The sequence below is a fragment of the Jaculus jaculus genome, chromosome 17 (genome assembly GCF_020740685.1).
Source record: "Jaculus jaculus isolate mJacJac1 chromosome 17, mJacJac1.mat.Y.cur, whole genome shotgun sequence".
In the NCBI taxonomy this organism is placed as follows: domain Eukaryota; kingdom Metazoa; phylum Chordata; class Mammalia; order Rodentia; family Dipodidae; genus Jaculus; species Jaculus jaculus.
In genome coordinates this window covers 18,156,572-18,175,004 of record NC_059118.1, presented here as the reverse complement: position 1 = coordinate 18,175,004, position 18,433 = coordinate 18,156,572, and the positions used below count along the sequence as shown (strand labels likewise).

The 18,433-nt window shown below is 49.5% G+C and overlaps 2 protein-coding genes across 3 annotated transcripts in view; both read left to right on the top strand.

Moving 5' to 3' along the window:
* The first annotated feature begins 1,313 nt into the window (after positions 1–1,313).
* On the top strand, positions 1,314–11,028 carry Cdhr4 (cadherin related family member 4). 2 transcript variants are annotated; one of them, XM_004664249.2, is made up of 19 exons: positions 1,314–1,362; positions 1,899–2,083; positions 2,201–2,363; positions 2,441–2,532; positions 3,411–3,521; positions 5,022–5,125; positions 5,270–5,406; positions 5,668–5,851; positions 5,951–6,104; positions 6,570–6,663; positions 6,943–7,146; positions 7,228–7,367; positions 7,595–7,745; positions 8,062–8,282; positions 8,675–8,817; positions 9,446–9,502; positions 9,598–9,685; positions 9,866–9,893; positions 10,973–11,028. In XM_004664249.2, the coding sequence occupies exons 1-19, from the start codon at positions 1,314–1,316 to the stop codon at positions 11,026–11,028; spliced, it is 2,361 nt and encodes a 786-aa protein (XP_004664306.2). The 2 variants fall into 2 exon arrangements, with proteins under 2 accessions (XP_004664306.2, XP_044992201.1); XM_045136266.1 differs by having other exon boundaries at positions 9,863–9,893.
* A 4,054-nt stretch (positions 11,029–15,082) lies between these two features.
* Ip6k1 (inositol hexakisphosphate kinase 1) overlaps positions 15,083–18,433 on the top strand; it is a 53,617-nt gene continuing 50,266 nt past the window's right edge. The window contains exons 1-2 of the mRNA XM_004664247.3: positions 15,083–15,234; positions 15,638–15,724. The gene's annotated coding sequence lies outside the window, so the exon portion shown is untranslated. The remainder of the gene's footprint in view (positions 15,235–15,637; positions 15,725–18,433) is intronic.

The window sequence follows — 18,433 nt, the reverse complement described above, 5'->3', positions numbered from 1 at the left end:
AACAAAAAAAAAAAAAAACAATGCTTTTTTGAGCTGGGGGTGTAGCTCAGTTAGTAAGAGTGTTTGTCTACCATGCATGAAGCCCAGGGTTCTATCTCCAGCACTACATAAGCCAGGTATGAGCCAGGCATGGTGGCACATGCCTTTAATCCCAGCACTCAGAAGACAGAGGTGGTAGCTCCGATCACTGCGATTTGAGGCCACCCTAAGACTACATAGTAAATTCCAGGTCAGCCTGAACTAGACTTGAAACCCTACCTCAAAACAAACAAAAAATAAGTAGTAATAATAATAAGAATGCCTGCTGTGGTGGTGCATGCCTTTAATACCAGCACCTGGGAGGCAGAGGTAAGAAAGATTGCCGTGGGTTCCAGGCCACCCTGAGACTGCATAGTGAATTCCAGGTCAGCCTGAGCTAGAGTGAGACCCTACCTCGACAAAATAAATAAATAAATAAATAAGTAAATAACAGCACTTGGGAGGCAGAGGTAGGTAGATCGCTGTGAGTTTGAGGACACCCTGAGATTACATAGTGAATTCCAGGTCAGTCTGGGCTACAGTGAGACTCTACCTCGAAAAACCAAAAAATAAATAAAATAAAGTAAATAAACCAGGAGTGTTGGCACACTACCTGAAATCCTAGCATTCAATAGGTATAGGTAGGAGGATAAGAAATTCAAGACCAGCCTGAGTTACAAGAGACCCTATCTCAAAAAGCCAAAACCAACCAAAAAACACAAAAACAAACAAACAAAAACACCAGGGTTGGAGAGATGACAGTGATTAAGGCGCACTTGCCTGTAAAACCTAAGGATCCATGTTTGACTCCCCAGATCCCATGTAAACCAGACACACAAGGTGGCACATGCATCTGGAGTTCAACTGCAGTGGCTACAGGCCATGCTGTTCTCTCTCTGTCTTTTTTGTTTGTTTGTTTGGTTGGTTGGTTCTTCAAGGTAGGGTCTTGTGTTAGTGCAGGCTGATATGGAATTTACTCTGGAGTCTCAGGGTGGCCTCGGATTTATGGCAATCTACTGGGATTAAAGACAAGCGCTACCGCGCCTGGCTCTAAAATCCTCTTCCCCTCACATCCCCTTAGGGTTGCGATAAATGAATGGGTGAATTTCAGTGGGAATGGTAGTAAAAGGGATTTTCCAGCACCCTGGAAGCCTGCCAGGGTTCTAGAGTTCTGTCAGCCAGGGCAGGAGGAGCTAGAGTCTGGGAGGCACACCTGCCCAGCAGTGTTTAAGCAACTGACCTGGCAACAGGGTTAGCCTGACAAACAGCTTCTTCTGCTGTTCCTTTAGGCTACCATGGCACTGCTTAGGCTCCTGGCGCTTCTTTTTGCACTACTTTTCTCTGGTAAGGAGCTGGGGGAGTGGATTCCAGTTTATTTATTTATATAAGAGAGAGAGGAAGAGGTAGATAGAGATAAAGAGAATGGGCACGCTAGGGCCTCTAGTCACTGCAAATCACCTCCAGACGCATGGGCCCCCTTGTCCACCTGGCTTACATGGGTCTTGGGGAATCGAATGGGGGTTCTCTGGCTTTGCAGGCAGAGGCCTTAATCACTAAGCCATGTCCTCAGCCCTCTTCTGGAGCTCTTACTCTTATATAAGTTGCATGAAGGGCAGAGGCTGAGGGAAAACCAGGAAAGGATAAGCGTCTTTACCCCTGATACTTGTTTTTTGTTCTTGTTTTTTCGAGATAGGGTCTCACTGTAGCTCAGGCTGACCTGGAATTCACTCTGTAGTCTCAGGCTGGCTTCGAACTCACAGCGATCCTCCTACCTCTGCCTCCTGAGCACTGGGATTAAAGATGTGCGTCACCACACCTGGCCCTTGCTTCTAACCTTGGCTGTTTCCTCAACCAAGTTGCTTCTGCTCTGCTCCTCCCAGGCCTCCAAAGTCTCCCCTGGTTTGTAGATGTCTCTGAGCGCCAGGGTCCTGGCACCGTCCTTCAGTCTTTTTCCTTCAACTGCTCCTCCCACATGCCCACCTTGGAGTTGCTCAGTGTGCAGCCACCTACCACCTTCTTCAACAAACCCAGTCTGGCCGGGAAGCAGGGGATGTATGTAGGAAAGGTAGGTAGCGTCATGGGGCAATTAGGGATTGGGGGCACACCTGAAATTTCCAATGCCAGAGGTGGTATAGAAAAACAGAAAGCACAGACCTCCTACGGTCTTGCCCATTCACCACAGGTGACCTTGAGCAGCTCGGCTCGGCTGGATGCCCTGGCAGTAAACCACTATGAACTACAGCTGAGGTACAAGTGTGGTAACTTTGTGATGGAAGGACCACTCTTCATAGATGTGCAACAGGACCCTGGTTATGTTCGGTGCGGTGGTCGATTTGCTAGCCCAGGTAAGGCCAGGGGCAGCAAGATGGGGCATGGGAAGGCGTGGCCTGAATGGAGCCTCCCCGACCTCCTCTCTTGCCAGCTGGGGAGTTCATTTATGTACATGAGTCGGTCACACCCGGGATCGTGCTGTACACTCTGCTGCTGCCAGGTCTGGAAGCCCAGAGAGCCCAGGTGAGCTCAGCACATAGGGCAGTGAGATGACAAGCTCGGGAAGGGGCACAGGGAGAGTAAGCCCAGCCCATCTGGCTTGGCACAACCTGTCCAGGGACCCCTGAAGTACAAAGCTGAGCCTTGGCATGATATATGTTCTTGGAGAGATGCCACTAATGACAATGACTACCTACCCTCCTGGTGACCATGGCTGTTCTCACACAAACATATTGCAGGGTCTGAGGTCTTCCTTCAAGTCCTCCTGTGTGTGCTGTGTTTCCTTTTACTTTTATAATTCATAAAAGCACTGTTTTAGCCGGGCATGGTGGCACACGCTTTTAATCCCAGCACTCAGGAGGCAGAAGTAGAAGGATCACCATGAGTTCAAGTCCACCCTGAGACTACATAGTTAATTCCAGGTCAGCCTGGGCCAGAGTAAGACCCTACCTTGAAAAACTAACAACAAAAAAGTTAAAAAGCACTGTAGGGTTTTTTTTATTATATTTTAAAAATTTTTTAAATTTATTAGAGAGAGAAAATGGGCACTCCAGGGCTTCCAGCCACTGCAAATGAATGCCAGATGCATGTGCCACCTTGTGCATCTGGCTTACATGGGACCTGGGGAATTGAACCTGGGTCTTTTGGCTTTGCAGGCAAGGGCTTTAAATTAACCACTAAATCATCTCTCCAGCCCTTTTTGTTATATTTTGAGATGGGATTTTGCTGGTGTAGCCCAGGCTGGTCTCAGACTTGCTAGATAGCTGAGGATGACTTTGAATTTCTAGTCCTCCTGCCTCCACCTCCCAAGTGTTAGGTCTGTTGGGTTGTTGAAGGATCTTTGCAGGGGAGGTTGGGATAATGGGGTGTGGATGGAGCTGTTAGTAACTGTTTTCTATCAGATGAACATTACTAGTGCCCAGGACCCTCCATACTTCCCTGGACCTTTCTCCATCAATGATCAAGGATTACTACGGGCACCGTCTCAGGGCCTGAAAGGCCAGGCTGGAAAGGTGAGCATACCTTGGGACTTAGCAGTCTCTGTGAATTACGTAGAACTACCACCTCCTGAAAAATTGTTCCCAGCCTTTGACTAATGCTGCCTCTCCCAGACCTGCACCGGTTGCACCATGCTAACTGTCCTTTCATTGGGTCTTGGTTGTATACTGGGATCTAAAGTTCCAAAAAGAAGTGGGGCATGCCTTTAATCCCAGCACTTGGGAGGCAGAGGTAGGAGGATCACCGTGAGTTTGAGGCCACCCTGAGACTACAGAGTGAGCTATAGGTCAACCTGGGCTAGAGCAAGACCCTGCCTTGAAAAGCCCTCCACTAAAAAAAAGTGGGGCCGGGGGCAGGAGAGATGGCTTAGTGGTTAAGGCGCTTGCCTATGAAGCCTAAGGATGCAGGTTCGATTGCCCAGTTCCCACATAAGCCAAATTCACATGGTAGCACATGTGTCTGGAGTTTGTTTGAAGTGGCTAGAGGCCCTGTGCCCATTCTCTCTCTCTTTCTCTTCCTCCCACCCATCTCTCTGTCTCTAATAAATAAATAAATAAAAATAAATCTTTAAAAAAAAAGAAAAGAAGGGGGGTCGGGCATGGTGGCACACGCCTTTAATTCCAGCACTTGGAGGGCAGAAGTAGGAGGATCATTGTGAGTTCAAGGCCACCCTGAGACTGCATAGTGAATTCCAGGTCAGCCTAAGATACAGTGAGACCCTACCTTAAAAACAAACAACAACAACAAAAAACAAATAAATAAAGTTCCAAAGAGAGAAGGGCCCTTGCCAGGTGTGGTGGCGCACGCCTTTAATCCCAGCACTTGGGAGGCAGAGAGGTAGGAGGATCGCTGTGAGTTCAAGGCCACCCTGAGACTACATAGTGAATTCCAGGTCAGCCTGGGCCAGAGTGAAACCCTACCTTGAAAAACCAAAAAAGAGAAGGGCCCTTGACCTAGGAGCTCACAAGTCCTCTAGTAGAAAGTGTTGGGGGCTAGAGAGATGGCTCAGCAGTTAAGGCAGTTGTCTGCAAAGGCTGACGACCCAGGTTTGATTTCCCAGCACCCATGTAAAGCTAGATGCACAAAGTGAGGAATGCATCTAGAGTTCCTTTGCAGTGGCTAGAGGCCCTGGCGTGTCCATTCTCTCTCTGCTTGCAAATGGATAAATAAAATAATTTTTAAAAAAGAAAGTGTTGCCTGGTGTGGTCGTTCATGCCTTTAATTCCAGCACTTGGGAGGCAGAGGTAGGAGAATCACCATGAGTTCGAGGCCACCCTGAGACTACAGAGTGAATTCCAGGTCAGCCTGGCCCAGAGTGAGACCCTACCTGGAAAATCAAAACAAATCAAAACAAAATATCATGCCCCAAAGGTATAGGACTCAAAGGCTACTTAGTAGAGTTGACAGGCAGTGAGGTTCCTAGTGGATGGAGGTCCTTAGAGAAGCTGCCTATTTGAATGGATTTAGAGATAGACACATACTGTGGTTCCCTTCCTCCACTGTATGCCCTACAGGTCTTCCAGCTGCAGATCTCCGTGCTCTTTGGACAAGGCCAAAGCTGCCAAGGGATGCTGACAGTGAAGGTTTTGCCTGCTGCCTCCAGCCAGGTCTCCTTTCTGTAAGGGTTCCCTGTCCTGGAACAGTGGAAGAGGTCAGGCCTTGTCCCAGGGAAGCAGACAGATGTAGGGATCAGAGTAGGGGTATGAGGGGAGCCCCAGTGAACACAGGAACCAGCAACCCCCCCCCTTTTTTTGTTGTTCAGACAGAAGGCCCAGAGTATCACCATCCCAGATGATCTGGTCCCTGGAAGCAAGGTGGTTCAGGTCCAGGCCAGGGGATCCGACTTGCGCTACGAAATCTCCTCCCCGGTGCCTAGTCCATTCTATTCCATTGGACACGGTGAGAAAGAAAACAAGAGGTGGCGGGTACTAGGATGCCCTCTGCACCAAAGTGGGGTGAGGTTGGGGCAGGAGTGACGCCTACCATCAACTCGCCTTCCAGAGAAAAGATTCTGTGGTGGAGTTTGCGACTGACTGGGGCGAGATCAGGTTAGGGGAGGAGATGGGTGGGAATCAGCGACCACCTCCGTGGGGGGGAGCCCTTGGCGCTGACCTGGGGCCGGGGCCAAGCTCTGCTGCTGTACCTTCCCACCGCCTCTAGCCGATGGAGTGGTGCGCACCACCGCGCCCCTGGAGTTGGCTCGCGCCCAGGGCGCGGCGGTCACGAGGCTGCAGGTGAGGGCTTTCGAGAGGCTTCGGCCGTGGGCCAGTGCTGAGTTTGATCTCACCGTGAACGTGCGCGCGGTCAACCGGTGGCCCCCACGCTGCCTTCCGGCGCTCCTGGTGTAAGTATACGGGGACCCTTGCTGGGGCTGCTTGGGACGAGAACTCCTGGCGCGCAGCGAGGCCGGACTCCTGTCTTGCCTTCCTCCCTCCACGCCCAGCACCCAGATCCCAGAGACTGCACTGGTGGGCACCGAGCTGAAAGCCCTCACTTGCGTTGACCCAGACACGCCTGGCGCCACTCTCGACTACCAGCTGTGGTTCCACAACCCTACTGACCCTGCCAGCTTCCGTCTTCGAGACAGAGTCCTTGAGGTGCCTAACAAACACTCCTATATAGACTTCACTCCTATCAACTAGGGAGGAGTGGACGGGCCAAGGTCTGTGGGTGAGGTGGAACGGGGATTGTGGTTGTTGAAACAACCTGCTCTTCAGTCCGGAAAACAGGATTAGGGTAGGTTATCTGTTCCTGCCTTGGTTTGAGGCACCTCAAGGTAGCTCAAGGCTTGGGCTAGAAAAGATGGCGCTTGTGAAGCCTAAGGACCCAGATCTCCTGTAAACCAGATACACAAAGGTGAGGCAAGCGCAAGGTCGCACATGTCCCCTAGGTGGCACAAACATCTAGTTTTGAGTGCTTGCAATGGCTGAGGCCCTGCAACACCAATTCTCTCTCTCCCTCCCTCTCTCTCTCAATCCCTCTCTCTTAAAAAAAAAAAAAAAATCGAGAAAGAAGATAGCTCAAGGCTTACCAGACCCTGGCTCCAATTCACTCTCTGCTAGGTAAATGCCACATTGGACTGTGACACTACTGGAGCCTGCATCCAGCATGAAGCCTCCATCTTGGTGTTAGATGGTGGTCAACCCCAGATGACTAGTGAGTGATCATACTTATAGGCTGTTATGTCCACCCTTTTCCATTCCCAAGATACAGCATCTTTCCTGTCTCAGAAACCAGTAGGTCACGGTTGTCTCAATTTCAGATCCTTAGGCTGTCTCTGTTACACAGCCTCCCCGCCCAACACCTCAGCAAAGGAAGGCTATTGCCTACCCTCCTTCCTTCCAGATCTTCTCCCTTCTTAGAGTCCCAATGCAGGACCCCTATGGTAGGGATGGGCACCCTAGGCCAGCTCTTTGACTGCCGAATGACCTTCAGCTGAGGTACCAGTTCTGGTGATGGTGACACCCGTCAATGAGTTCTCCCCAGCCTGTGCCTCACGCACATTCCGGATTCGGGAGGATGCAGGGCTCCACGCTCTTCTGGGCTCCGTGGTGGGCACGGATTTGGATTACCCGCACAACAGCCTTGAATACTACATCTCTGGCGGACCCTCCACCTTTATGGTGAACCGGCTCAGTGGTACTCACATCCCCTGGGCTGGGATGAAGGGCTGGGGCCAGAGTTGTTTCTGCACACTGAGGTTGTGGTCATGGCCTCTAGGGGAAATTCACCTCCTGGGGCCTTTGGATTATGAACAGGAGAAATCATACAGGATCACTGTTCTGTTGATTGATCACAGCCAAGACTGGGACCTCACCCAGCACCGCTCAGGTTCCTGTACCATTACCATTGAGGTTGAGGTAATTGAACCCTGAGACCTGGAAAGACAAACTGACCCCTGGCCTTTTGCTTTTCCAAGCGGTTACCTTGGTTTCTTCCTTTGGTTGGTCGAAGGAGGGGCATCTCACTTAGGAAAACATCACAGCCTGATGCCTTGATAGCCAGGCTCTCTGGTGGAGTAAAAAGAAAGCTAAGGGGCTAGTGTATATGGGTTCTAGTCACGTCTAACCTGGTGACCTTCCTCCAGGATGTGAACGACCATGCTCCCCAGTGTGAGCCCCCATTTCAGGAACTCACCATCTACACTCCCTTGGGCCGTAGCGCAGAGGTGACTCAAGTGTCATGCCGGATCCCTCAGGAGCCACAGCGGCTGGCCTTCTCCTATAGCATCGTGGGAGGTATGAATATGTTGGGGTGCTGTGGGTGAGGGTCAGGGTCAGGCCAACAATGTCTTCTTTTTCTGTTTTTTGGGTGTTTTTTTTTGTAATATTTTATTTATTTATTTGAGAGAGAGACAGAAAGAAAGAGGCAGAGGGAGAGAACGGGCACGCCAGGGCCTCCAGCCAGTGCAACGAGCTCCAGATGCATGTACCACCCTGTGCATCTGGGTTACGTGGGTCCTGGAGAATGGATCCGGGAACCTTTGGCTTTGCAGGCAAACACTTTCACCGCTAAGCCATCTCTCCAGCCCTTTTCCTGTTATTTTGATTTCAGGGAATAGCCAGAACCGATTTAGACTGCAAGGGACAGTCCTGGTGCACGATGACACTTTGTTGAGGCCCTCTTGGCCAGAGCAGCCTTGCACCTATGAGCTGTTGATCCTCGTGGCCGACGCTGGCCCTTCGACCCCCCACCTCAGCACCACAGCCACTGTCATTGTGCATCTAGTTCCTTGGAGGACCAGTACAGTAGCCACAAGCACCCGCAGAGCCACAGTGAGGGGGTTCTTGGGCTCTTGGGGTGGGGAGAGAGAGCATTGAAGGGTGAAAACACCCAGTTTTTCAGGAGGACTGACAGGAGAAGGCATTCAGGAGAAGACTGCTGAATGCAAGGAGCCTGTCAGAGCTGGGTGTGGTGGCGCATGCCTTTAATCCCAGCACTTGGGGAGGCAGAGGTAGGAGGATCACAGTGAGTTTGAGGCCACCCTGAGACTCCAGGTCAGTCTGGTCTAGAGCTAGACCCTACCTCGAAAAAAAAAAAAAAAAAGCCAGTCAGAAGAACAAACTTGTGGTGTGAGGTGCCCCAACTCAGCCCATGGAAGGGTTTGAAGATTGGATTGTCCATACATCTCTGCAGAGCAGTGATGAGGCTGTGACCCCTATTTCAGGTGTCTTCAATGATGACACCCCAAATTGTGACAGCCATAGAAGATTTCTGGCAGCCCGAGCCCTGGTTTGTGGTAGTGCTGACAGCGACTGGTGCCCTTCTCCTGTTGGCTCTGGGCTGGCTCCTCAGCAAGCTCCTGCAGGGGTAGGCTCCCTGGCTCCCTCAGCCCGCCTTAGGCAGTTTCACCCAAGATTTGATAACATTTCCCAAGTCAGTAGGCAAAATACAATTTAGGAGGGCTGCTGCACTCCTTTCAGCCGTCTTCAGACTGGAGTTAGACAAACATTGGGAGCGTGGTGGCGCACGCTTTTAATCCCAGCACTGGGAGGCAGAGGTGGGTGGATCGCTGTGAGTTCAAGGCCACCCTGAGACTACATAGTGAATTCTAGGTTAGCCTGGGCTAGAGTGAGATCCTGCCTGAAAACACCACTTACACCCCCCCCCACCACACACACACAGAGGAAGTGGTCTCCATGATTGGTGGACCCCAGTCTTGAAATAAGGCAGGTGTGGATGGCTCAGGGTTTGAGGTTTCAGTTTCTAGTTCATTTACCCCTGTTCATGACCTCTGCCTTCCCCCCGAAACCCGCTGTGCTGAATTACATGTGAGCGCAGGTCTGAGCCCAGGAGAAAGGGAGAGGACAACAGGCGTGTCACATACAGCGTGGGCTGTTCCCAGTATAACGGGATAGATGGCGGTAGTAAGTGCCAGTGTCAGCAGGCCCACCTCCTTCACTGCTTGTTTTTTTTTTTTTTCCTCTTGGCATTTTAGATTGGCCCAGGTGCTACAAACACCAAGCAAACCAGCCCAGGCTCTGCTCCTAAACAGGTCCGTTTCCTTTGCCTGGGAACCCACATCTGAAACTCAGACTGAAGCTCAAAGCTATACATCCTGTACTTTTACTCCTTTTGACTTTGCTATAGTATCCAGGGAAATGAAAAATCCATTGAGGGGATCATGGAGGCACCGAGGATGGAGATGTCCAGGGCACCTAGAAGTATCATGGATCTGGTATGTCAACTTACCACCCCAAGTAGAGGGCATTGAAGCTGCTCAGGGGTACTCCTGCCATCCTGCCTGTGAGAGTGCCCACACCAGCACCATAGGGATGGTGCAGGAAGGAGTCTGCTAGCCCTTCCTGCTCCCTATGGGCAGGTTCAACTCATTGTCCCCTTTCATTTTTCTCAGCAGCAATTTGATGGCAGAGCCCAAGATCCCCGTGAGTCTCCACTTTTCCCACACCATGCTCTGCCTGGGCCTTCACCCTTTCCCAGAATGTCCTCCTTTCTTTATTTCATCTCTCTCTCTGTTTACTTCTGCCACCAAGTATCCACCAGCTACATTGTCACTGAACGGGGTTTCCTCTCACCCTTTTTAGCCAACTTTAGTCAAGCACCAGTGGAGCCAAGAGATGACTCAGACTGGCCCTTGTTTGCAGGGGGGAGGGAGATGGTGGGGAGGAAAAAGCCCCCCAGATACGTCAGTGTCACCAGTAAATTATGGTAGGGTAACCTGACATCGGGTACCACAGGGGAACTGGTGTCCACCTTTTTTTTTGTTTTGTTTTGTTTTGAGGCAAGCCCAACATACTGGCCTCTTTTTTTTTTTTTTTTTTATGCAAGAGCGAGCAAGTGAAAGAGAATGAGAGAAAGATTTGGCATGCCAGGGCCCCTGGCCACTGTAATCGAACTCCAGATACATGCACCACCTTGTGCGAATGTGTGACCTTGCATGCTTGTGTCACTTTGCATCTGACTTCTGTGGGACCTAGAGAGTCAACATGGGTCCTCTGGCTTCTGTGGGATCGAGAGAGTTAAACATGGGTCCTTATGCTTCACAGGCAAGCACCTTAACTGCTAAGCTATCTCTCTAGCCATTTTTTGTTTGTTTGTTTTATTGAGGTAGGGTGTTGCTCTAGCCAAGGCTGACCTGGAATTCACTATGTAGTCTCCGACTGACCTCAAACTCACAGCAGTTCTCCTATCTCTGCCTCCCGAGTGCTGGGACTAAAGGCGTGCGCCACCATGCCTGGCTGGAATACACTGTGTAGTCTCGGGTGGCCTCAAACTCTCCAAGATCCTCCTGCCTCTGCCTAAAGGCATGCACCACCACACCAAGCTGTGATGTCCACTTTTTGAAAGTCAAGATAGTTTCCTGTGCTTTTGAGTCGGACAGCAGGGTGTTTGCTGAATAGGAAAGGAGGGGACAGGGTGGAGTCCAGCGGAAGGGGGATCATGTGGAGGGAGGATGTTTCCCAGAGGCTAGCAGTCTTTTTCTTTCCTGGTCATCTGGGCTCAGGTACTGGCAGAGACTACCTGTTCAACACTCGCACGGGAGCCCGACGCTGGCTCTGAGGTCAAGCAGCTGCTTTACTGTGTGGAATTTCCTTTTCACATGATCATAGGTTGTATTTTCCAAGTTTGATTCAATAATAAACATGCATGCTTGATAACTGCCAATACTAAAAGTTTTTTAAAATAGGCTGGAGGCTGTGCATGGTGACACACACCTTTAATCTCAGCATTGGGGAGGCAGAGGTAGAAGGATTGCCATGAGTTTGTGGCCAGCCTGGGCTCAAGACCCTACCTTGAAAAAACAAAACACAAAACAAAACAAAAAAATAGGCTTCAGGTGCTGGAGGGCCTTGCAAAGCCAAAGGACTCAGGTTTGATTCCCCAGTACCTACATAAAGCCAGATGCACAAAGTGGTGCATGTATCTGGAGTTATTTGCAGTGGATGGGGTCCCTCGTGGATCAACTCTCTCTCTCTCTGTGTGTGTCTTTCTCTCAAATGAGTAAACAGAAAAGGTTTTATAGAAAACTTTTAAGAAAAAATAGGCTTAAGATATAGCTCCATGATAGAGCACTTGCTTATCATGTTGTAGGTCCTGAGTTCCACTAAGAAGTCTAAATAAATAAATAAATAAATAAATAAATTAATTAATTAAATAAAGGCCAGGTATGGTGGTGCTTACCTTTAATCCCAGCACTAGGGAGGCAGAGGTAGGAGGATCACTGTAAGTTTGAGACCACCCTGAGACTCCTTAGTGAATTCCAGGTCAGCCTAGGTTAGAGTGAGACCCTATCTGGAAAAAAAAAACAAAAAGCAAAAAAACAAGATTACAAACGGTGTGTGGGAGCTCTTAGATCTGAGCGTCTTTATTCTTTTTGTTTTTAAATATTTATTTACTAGAGAGAGAAAGAGGGAGAGGGGGGAGAGAGAGAGAATGGGCATGCCAGGGCCTCCAGCCACTGCAAGTGAACTCCAGATGCATGTGCCACCTTGTACATCTGGCTTATGTAGGCTCTGGAGAATTGAACTGGGGTCCTTTGGCTTTGCAGGCAAATGTGTTAAACACTAAGCCATCTCCCCAGATCCCCCTTTTTAAAATATACTTTATTTATTAGAGAAAGGGGGGGGGGAGAATGAGTTTCCTTGTTCTTACTTTGTGAAAGTGCTACCTTGTGGGTACACTCTATGCAACAGTAAGGTTTTCTTTGAGGAAGCATTGTCCAGTGCTCTGATAGCAATTGACACACTGTAGGAGACACCATTATCTTTGTGACTGAAGACCTCCATTTCTATCCATGCAGGCTATAGGCTTTTTTCTTTTCTAGCCAACAGGAAGATCATTGCCCCTTTGAGACAGGGTTTCATTTTGTGGTTCAAACTGACCTCACACTTGCAATCCCGACTTAGCCCAAGTGCTAGAATTATAGGCATATGCTATTTATCCATGGTTTGATGCTGTTGCTTTTTGACGGTCCCACTGGTCCTCACAGCAGCTCACCAACTGTGTATAGAGATTTTTACTAGGAGGCACCTGGAGTTTTGGGACTGGGTTGAAGGATGTGAAGTGTAGATTCTAGAATTATGTGCTTAATTGGCCATGAAATGATTGATGAAAGCCTTTTATAAATATTTAGTTATTTGAGAGAGAATGGGTGTGCCAGGACTTCCATCTGCTGCAAACTCCAGATGCATGTGCTACCTTGTGCATCTGGCTTACGTGAGTCCTAAGGAATGGAACCTGGGTCCTTTGGCTTTGCAGGCAAGTGCCTTAACTGCCCCAAAGCTTTTTTTGGTTTTTCTTTTCAAAATATTTTATTATTTATTTGACAGAGAAAGAGGGAGGGAGGGAGAGAGAGAAAGAGTGGGCATGCCAGGGCATCCAGTCACTGCAAATGAACTCCAGATGCTTGTGCCCCCTTGTGCAGCTGGCTAACATGGGTCCTGGGGAATCAAACCTGGATCCTTTGGCTTTGTAGGCAAATGCCTTAACTGCTAAGCCATCCCTCTAGCCCTGTTTGTTTTCCAAGGTAGCATCTCACTGTAACCCAGGCTGACCTGGAATTCACTCTGTAGTCTCAGGGTGGCCCCAACCTCGGTGATCTTCCTACCTCTGCTTCCCGAATGCTGGGATTAAAGGCGTGCACCACCATGCCCAACTGTTGGAAACTTAAAAAAATATATTTTATTTATTTATTTAGGGGAGAGAGAGAGAGAGAGAGGCGGGGGGGGGGGGGGGAAGGAACAGGTGCACCAGGGCCTCCATCTGCTAAAAACAAACTCCAGATGTATGCACCACCTTGTGCATGTGCATCTGGCTTACTGGGTCCTGGGGAATTGAAGCATCACACCAGTCCTTGAAAGCTTTTTCTTCCTTCCTTTTTTTTTTTTTTTAATTGTATTAATTTACTGGAGAGAGCGAGGGGGGTTGAGGGAGGAAGGGAGGGAATGAGGGAGGGAGGGAGAGAGGAGAGAGGCAGATAGAGAGAATGTGCGCACAAGGGCCTCCAGCCACTGCAAATGAACACCAGATGCATGCACCACCTTGTGCATCTGGCTTACATGGGTTCTGGGGAATCAAACCCATGTCCTTAGGTTTTGCAGGCAAGGGCCTTAACTGCTAAGCCATCTCTTTCAACCACTGACAGCCTTTCTCATGTTGATTACATGTCCTCCTGATCCTTAGCTCTCATCTCTCCCTGTGCTGAACTGGGCTGTTATAGATGTCTTACAACCACCACCACCAGCAGGAGGGCAGATTTTGCTGTGTGCAATGCTGCCCTTCCTACTCAGCCTGGCATCAGGTCTCAAGATGCCAGCCCTCCAAGAGGACCTGATAAGTAAAGGCTATATATATTTTCTCTTTTGGTGTTTCAAGGTAAGGTCTCACTGTAGCTCAGGCTGATCTGGAATTCACTATGTAGTCTCAGGGTGGCTTCAAACTCCTGAGGATACACCCAATCCAAGGGATTATTGAATTTGCCTCAGACGTTAAGACTTTTATTTACAGATGGGGCAGCCAAATCTCAAGAGAAGCCAAGGCTCAAAATTCTCAGTGAACTAGTGAGGGCATTTGGGTGTGGGACCAGTCCTTGCTAGTATACTTGGTATCCTAACCATGAGGCTGAGCCCAGGGTTAGGTACTCTATATGGTGAACAAGGAATGACGGCCTTCATGGGACTTGCGTTTTCCCTTGGAGACAAGTTCATGACAGTATACAGTTCAGGGCAAAAGATACTACCAATGCCAGGCGTGGTCATGCACGTCTTTAATCCCAGCACGCAGGAGGCAGAGGGAGGATTGCTGTGGGTTTGAGGCCATCCTGAGAATTCACAGTGAATTCCAGGTCAGCCTGGGCTACAAACAGCAAGAGCCTACCTCAAAAACACAACAAAACAAAAAGATACGATCATAGAGAAGACCGGATGCTCTGCCCACTGTTTGCTGGAGCTTGTGCTGGCGACTGAACTCCAGGCGTAGCAAGGATGGGCAAGGGGGCTGCCGAGGTGACACAGAAGACTGCGCCTCTGAACTACTAAGAGGCAAAGCTGGTACCCTTGGGAACAAAAACTCTTACAGAGCTGGTCGCAGAAGGTGACGGACCCTCAGGAGGTGTGACCTTGGCACGGCCTTTCCTCCGCGCCTCAGTTTCCTCACCAGTAAACTGGGATTAACCTTCCTCCCCAGGGTGGGCGACAAAGCACACGGCACCTCGTTGACAGTCCCTAAGTGTGTGCGCGAGTATGACAAACGCTGCCCGTTTGGGCACGAAAGGGCCGTCACAGCTTAGGAAAGCCAAGGGCGCCCCGGGTCCCCAAGCGCCAGCAAACGCTCCGCCGTCCCCGCAGCTCCGAGAACGGACACGCATGCGCCAACTCGTGCCGTCACAGTCACGTGCCCCGGGCGTTCTGCTCGGGCCAAGCTCTGACTGACGGGCCAGTCGGCGAATCAGCGGGAAGCGCTCCTCCAGGCCTTCGGGAGAGGAGGCTGTTGACTGGACGTTGCCTCAATTAGGGGCGGGCTTTCTCGCCGTCTTGGTTACTATGACGCCCGGCCCCCGCCCCCTCGGCTGGCCGCCATCTTGTTGTTGATCCGTACCCAGTGGGCAGCGCCGGCGAGCTGGACCGTGCGGCCAGTGCGGGGCCGCTGCTGCGGGGCTCAGCCGCCACCTGCGCTACCTGCCAGGGGGGGCGGGCTGAAACCTGGAGGCCCGGGGGCCCCAGCTCCCGTGGGGGGAGTCTTGGGTGCCCAACTGTCCGGATCGGGCCGGTGAGTGACAGGAGTCTGGGGCCCAAAGACCCGCCCGACGCCCGCGGGGAGGGTGGCGGCTGGCGCGGGGTTGGAAACCGGCACGCGTGGGGCCGGGGCTTAGGCTGGAGCATCGCTGCAACATCTTTGGAGCGAGTCGCCGAGCTCCCCAGATGTTGGTGCGGGCAGCCAGGGTGGAGGTCGGGGAACCCACATTTGCCCTACGTCTGGCCACCCGGGGTAGCGGGAAACCAGTGTCTTCTCTGTCCGAAATCTCGGGGCTCTGCTGACCTGGAGTGCCAAACTGTTGTCCCTATTGCCATCCTGCTGTGCTTTGGGGACGTTGTGTTTCTCCCGGGTTTGAGATAAACGTACTTCGTTCTTAGATATCACTCCTGTGAGTAATTTTTTTTTTTTTTTCCAGGCCGCCTTGAGATTTAAGATTAGACGAAACAGGCCAGAGTCCCCGCTCGCCAGGCAAGGCTGCTGCTGTCAGGGCCCAGTGATTCTGGTAGGGCGAAGACCCCCTCTCCCCCCGAGCCTCATGTGCTCCTCTGAGCTCTCTTGCTCTTGAAAAATGTTGTTGCTTGAATTTTATTTTGGGGCATAATTTCTTTGGTTTCCAAACCATCACTTTTTTTGGGGGGGGGGTGGGGAGTGCGTGCTTTGGGAGAATGAAAATAGTGATTAATTTCATAGCCTATAAAGAGGTAACTCGTTAGTGTGATCAAAGGAAACTTAGGAGTATATTGGGGTGGGAAATACAAATGAAACGCGTCTTTATTGTTGTGAATGGTCTTAACTGTCACATTAACTCTTCAACAGTAGTAAAGCCAGGTGTGGTAGTTCATGCCCTGGAGAGGTGGAATGAGTTAAAGGCCAGCCTGGGCTGCGCAGCAAGACCCTGTCTCAAGAAACAAACAAAACCAGCACTAAATGCTGTTAATGTTTGATGGAAACAGACAGACCTGTTTTCTTTGAGGACAGGTTTGAAGATTCTGGGCTGAGTATGTAGGCCTCTGGTTGTCTGCTGCAAAACACTTTCACAAACTGAGGGCTCCTTACCTTCTCCACACAAATGTCTTGTATGTAGTAATACAATCCTTGCATGAAAGAGTTCAAGCTAGTAATACTTTGTGCATTTCTGTTAGGATCATGTCATTTCTAGATGTTTAATTTTGAAAGAAGTAACACTTCAGTTAGAGATACTTTTTGGAAAGCAGATGCTGAAAGCAAGAGGGAAGGCAAGCTTGTTGCTGTTAGCCTGATAAACTTGTGAGGAGAGAGAAGTTGAGCAGTCTTTAGGTTTTTATTTCATTGCCCTCCCTCAGGGCCATTTTTTGAATTTTAAATAAATCTTGACCTTGGTAAGATCAGTTCCTTAGTTAGTCAGTACTTCAAAAGAAAGGAGGAGCATCCTAAACATTGGTTTCTCAGAATTGCCCCAAGTCAAGCTCCCAAACTCTTTTTTAAAAAACTTATTTATTTATGAAATAGAGAAAGAGAATTGGTATACCAATGCCTCTAGTTACTGTAAATGAACTTCAGATACATACACCGCCTTATGCATCTGGCTCTGTGTTGGTACTGGGGAATTGAACCCAGATCCTTAGGCTTTGCAGGCAAGCTCCTTACTGCTGAGCCATCTCATAAGCCCCCTCCCAATCCCTTTTGATTTTTTTTTTTTTTTTTTTTTTTTTGCTTTTTCAAGATAGGGTCTCTAGCCCAGGCTGACCTGAAATTTACTATGTAGTTTCAGGGTGGCCTCAAACTCATGGTGATTCTCCTACCTCTGCCTCTTAAGTGTTGGGATTAAAGGCGTGCACCACCACACCCAGCTTTGATTAATGATCTTTTAAGAAATTAAGGCAGCCACAGAGTTAGATTTCTGCTATTCAGCTAAAATAATAGTAACTTGAAGTTAGGCTCTTTTTTTGTTTATTTATTTACTTGAGAGTGACAGGCAGAGAGAGAGAGAATAGGTGCATCAGGGCCTCCAGCCACTACAAATGAATTCCGCATGCATCTGGCTTATGTGGGTACTGGGGATCGAGCTTCGAACCGGGGTCCTTAGGCTTCACAGGCAAGTGCTTAGTCACTAAGCCATCTCTCTAGCCCGAAGTTAGGCTCTTAATTTGTTTTGGATATTGGGCCTCTTTGAGATAATAGAGACAATTGGTCAAGTTGTCATCACCGACTTATTTATGAGTAGTGGATGGTGCTTAATTCAGCAGTTACCCAAAGGCAGCTGATAGCAGTACTTCTGTGCTGGACATTTTAAAATCTTTTTTATTTTATTTGCTTAATTACTTTTATATTTTATTTATTTATTTGAGAGAGCAAGAGGCAGAGATAGAGGGAAAGAGAATGGGTGCACCAGGGCATCCAGCCACTGCAAACACTCCAGATGCATGCGCCTCCTTGTGCATCTGGCTTACATGGGTTCTGGAGAATTGAACTGGGATCCTTTGGCTTTGCAGGCAAACGCCTTAACTGCTAAGCCATCTCTCCAGCCCAAAATATTTTTTATTTTTATTTATTTCACAGAAAAAGGGGGGAGAGAGAGAATGGATGCACCAGGGCCTCCAGCCACTGCAAATGAACTCCGTGTGCTCCCTTGTGCATTTGGCTAATGTGGTTCCTGGGGAATCAAACCTAGGTCCTTTGGCTTTGCAGGCAAAGGCCTTAACCTCTAAGCCATCTCTCCAGCCCTGTGCTGGACATTTTAAATGTAAATGTACTAGTGAGACTGTTATTTTGGTTGTAGGCCCTCTGTTCACTTAGTTTGTCTTTGCATAATTCATCTGTAAATGTTAGTACCTTAGGTATTTTGGGACAGGGTCTCATTGTGTATCCCCAGGCTGGCCTCAAACTCAAAGTTCTTGTCCTTTCAGAGTGCTGGGATTATGGGTGTGCTCCAGACATGCCCAGGTTGACACTTTTTGTTTTTTCCTCCTGAGGTAGCTAGCGTCTCCCTCTAACCCAGGCTGACGAGGAATTCACTATGTAGTATCAGAGTTGCCTCAAACTCATGGGATCCTCTTACCTCTGCCTCCTGAGTGTTGGAATTAAAGGCATGCCCCACCATGCCAGGCAACACCTCTTAAAAAAATTATTTATTACAGAATGGGAGTGCCAGGGCCCCTATCCACTGCAAATGAACTCCAGACACATGCACTACCATGTACATCTGGGCTTACGTGCGTACTGGGGAATCAGA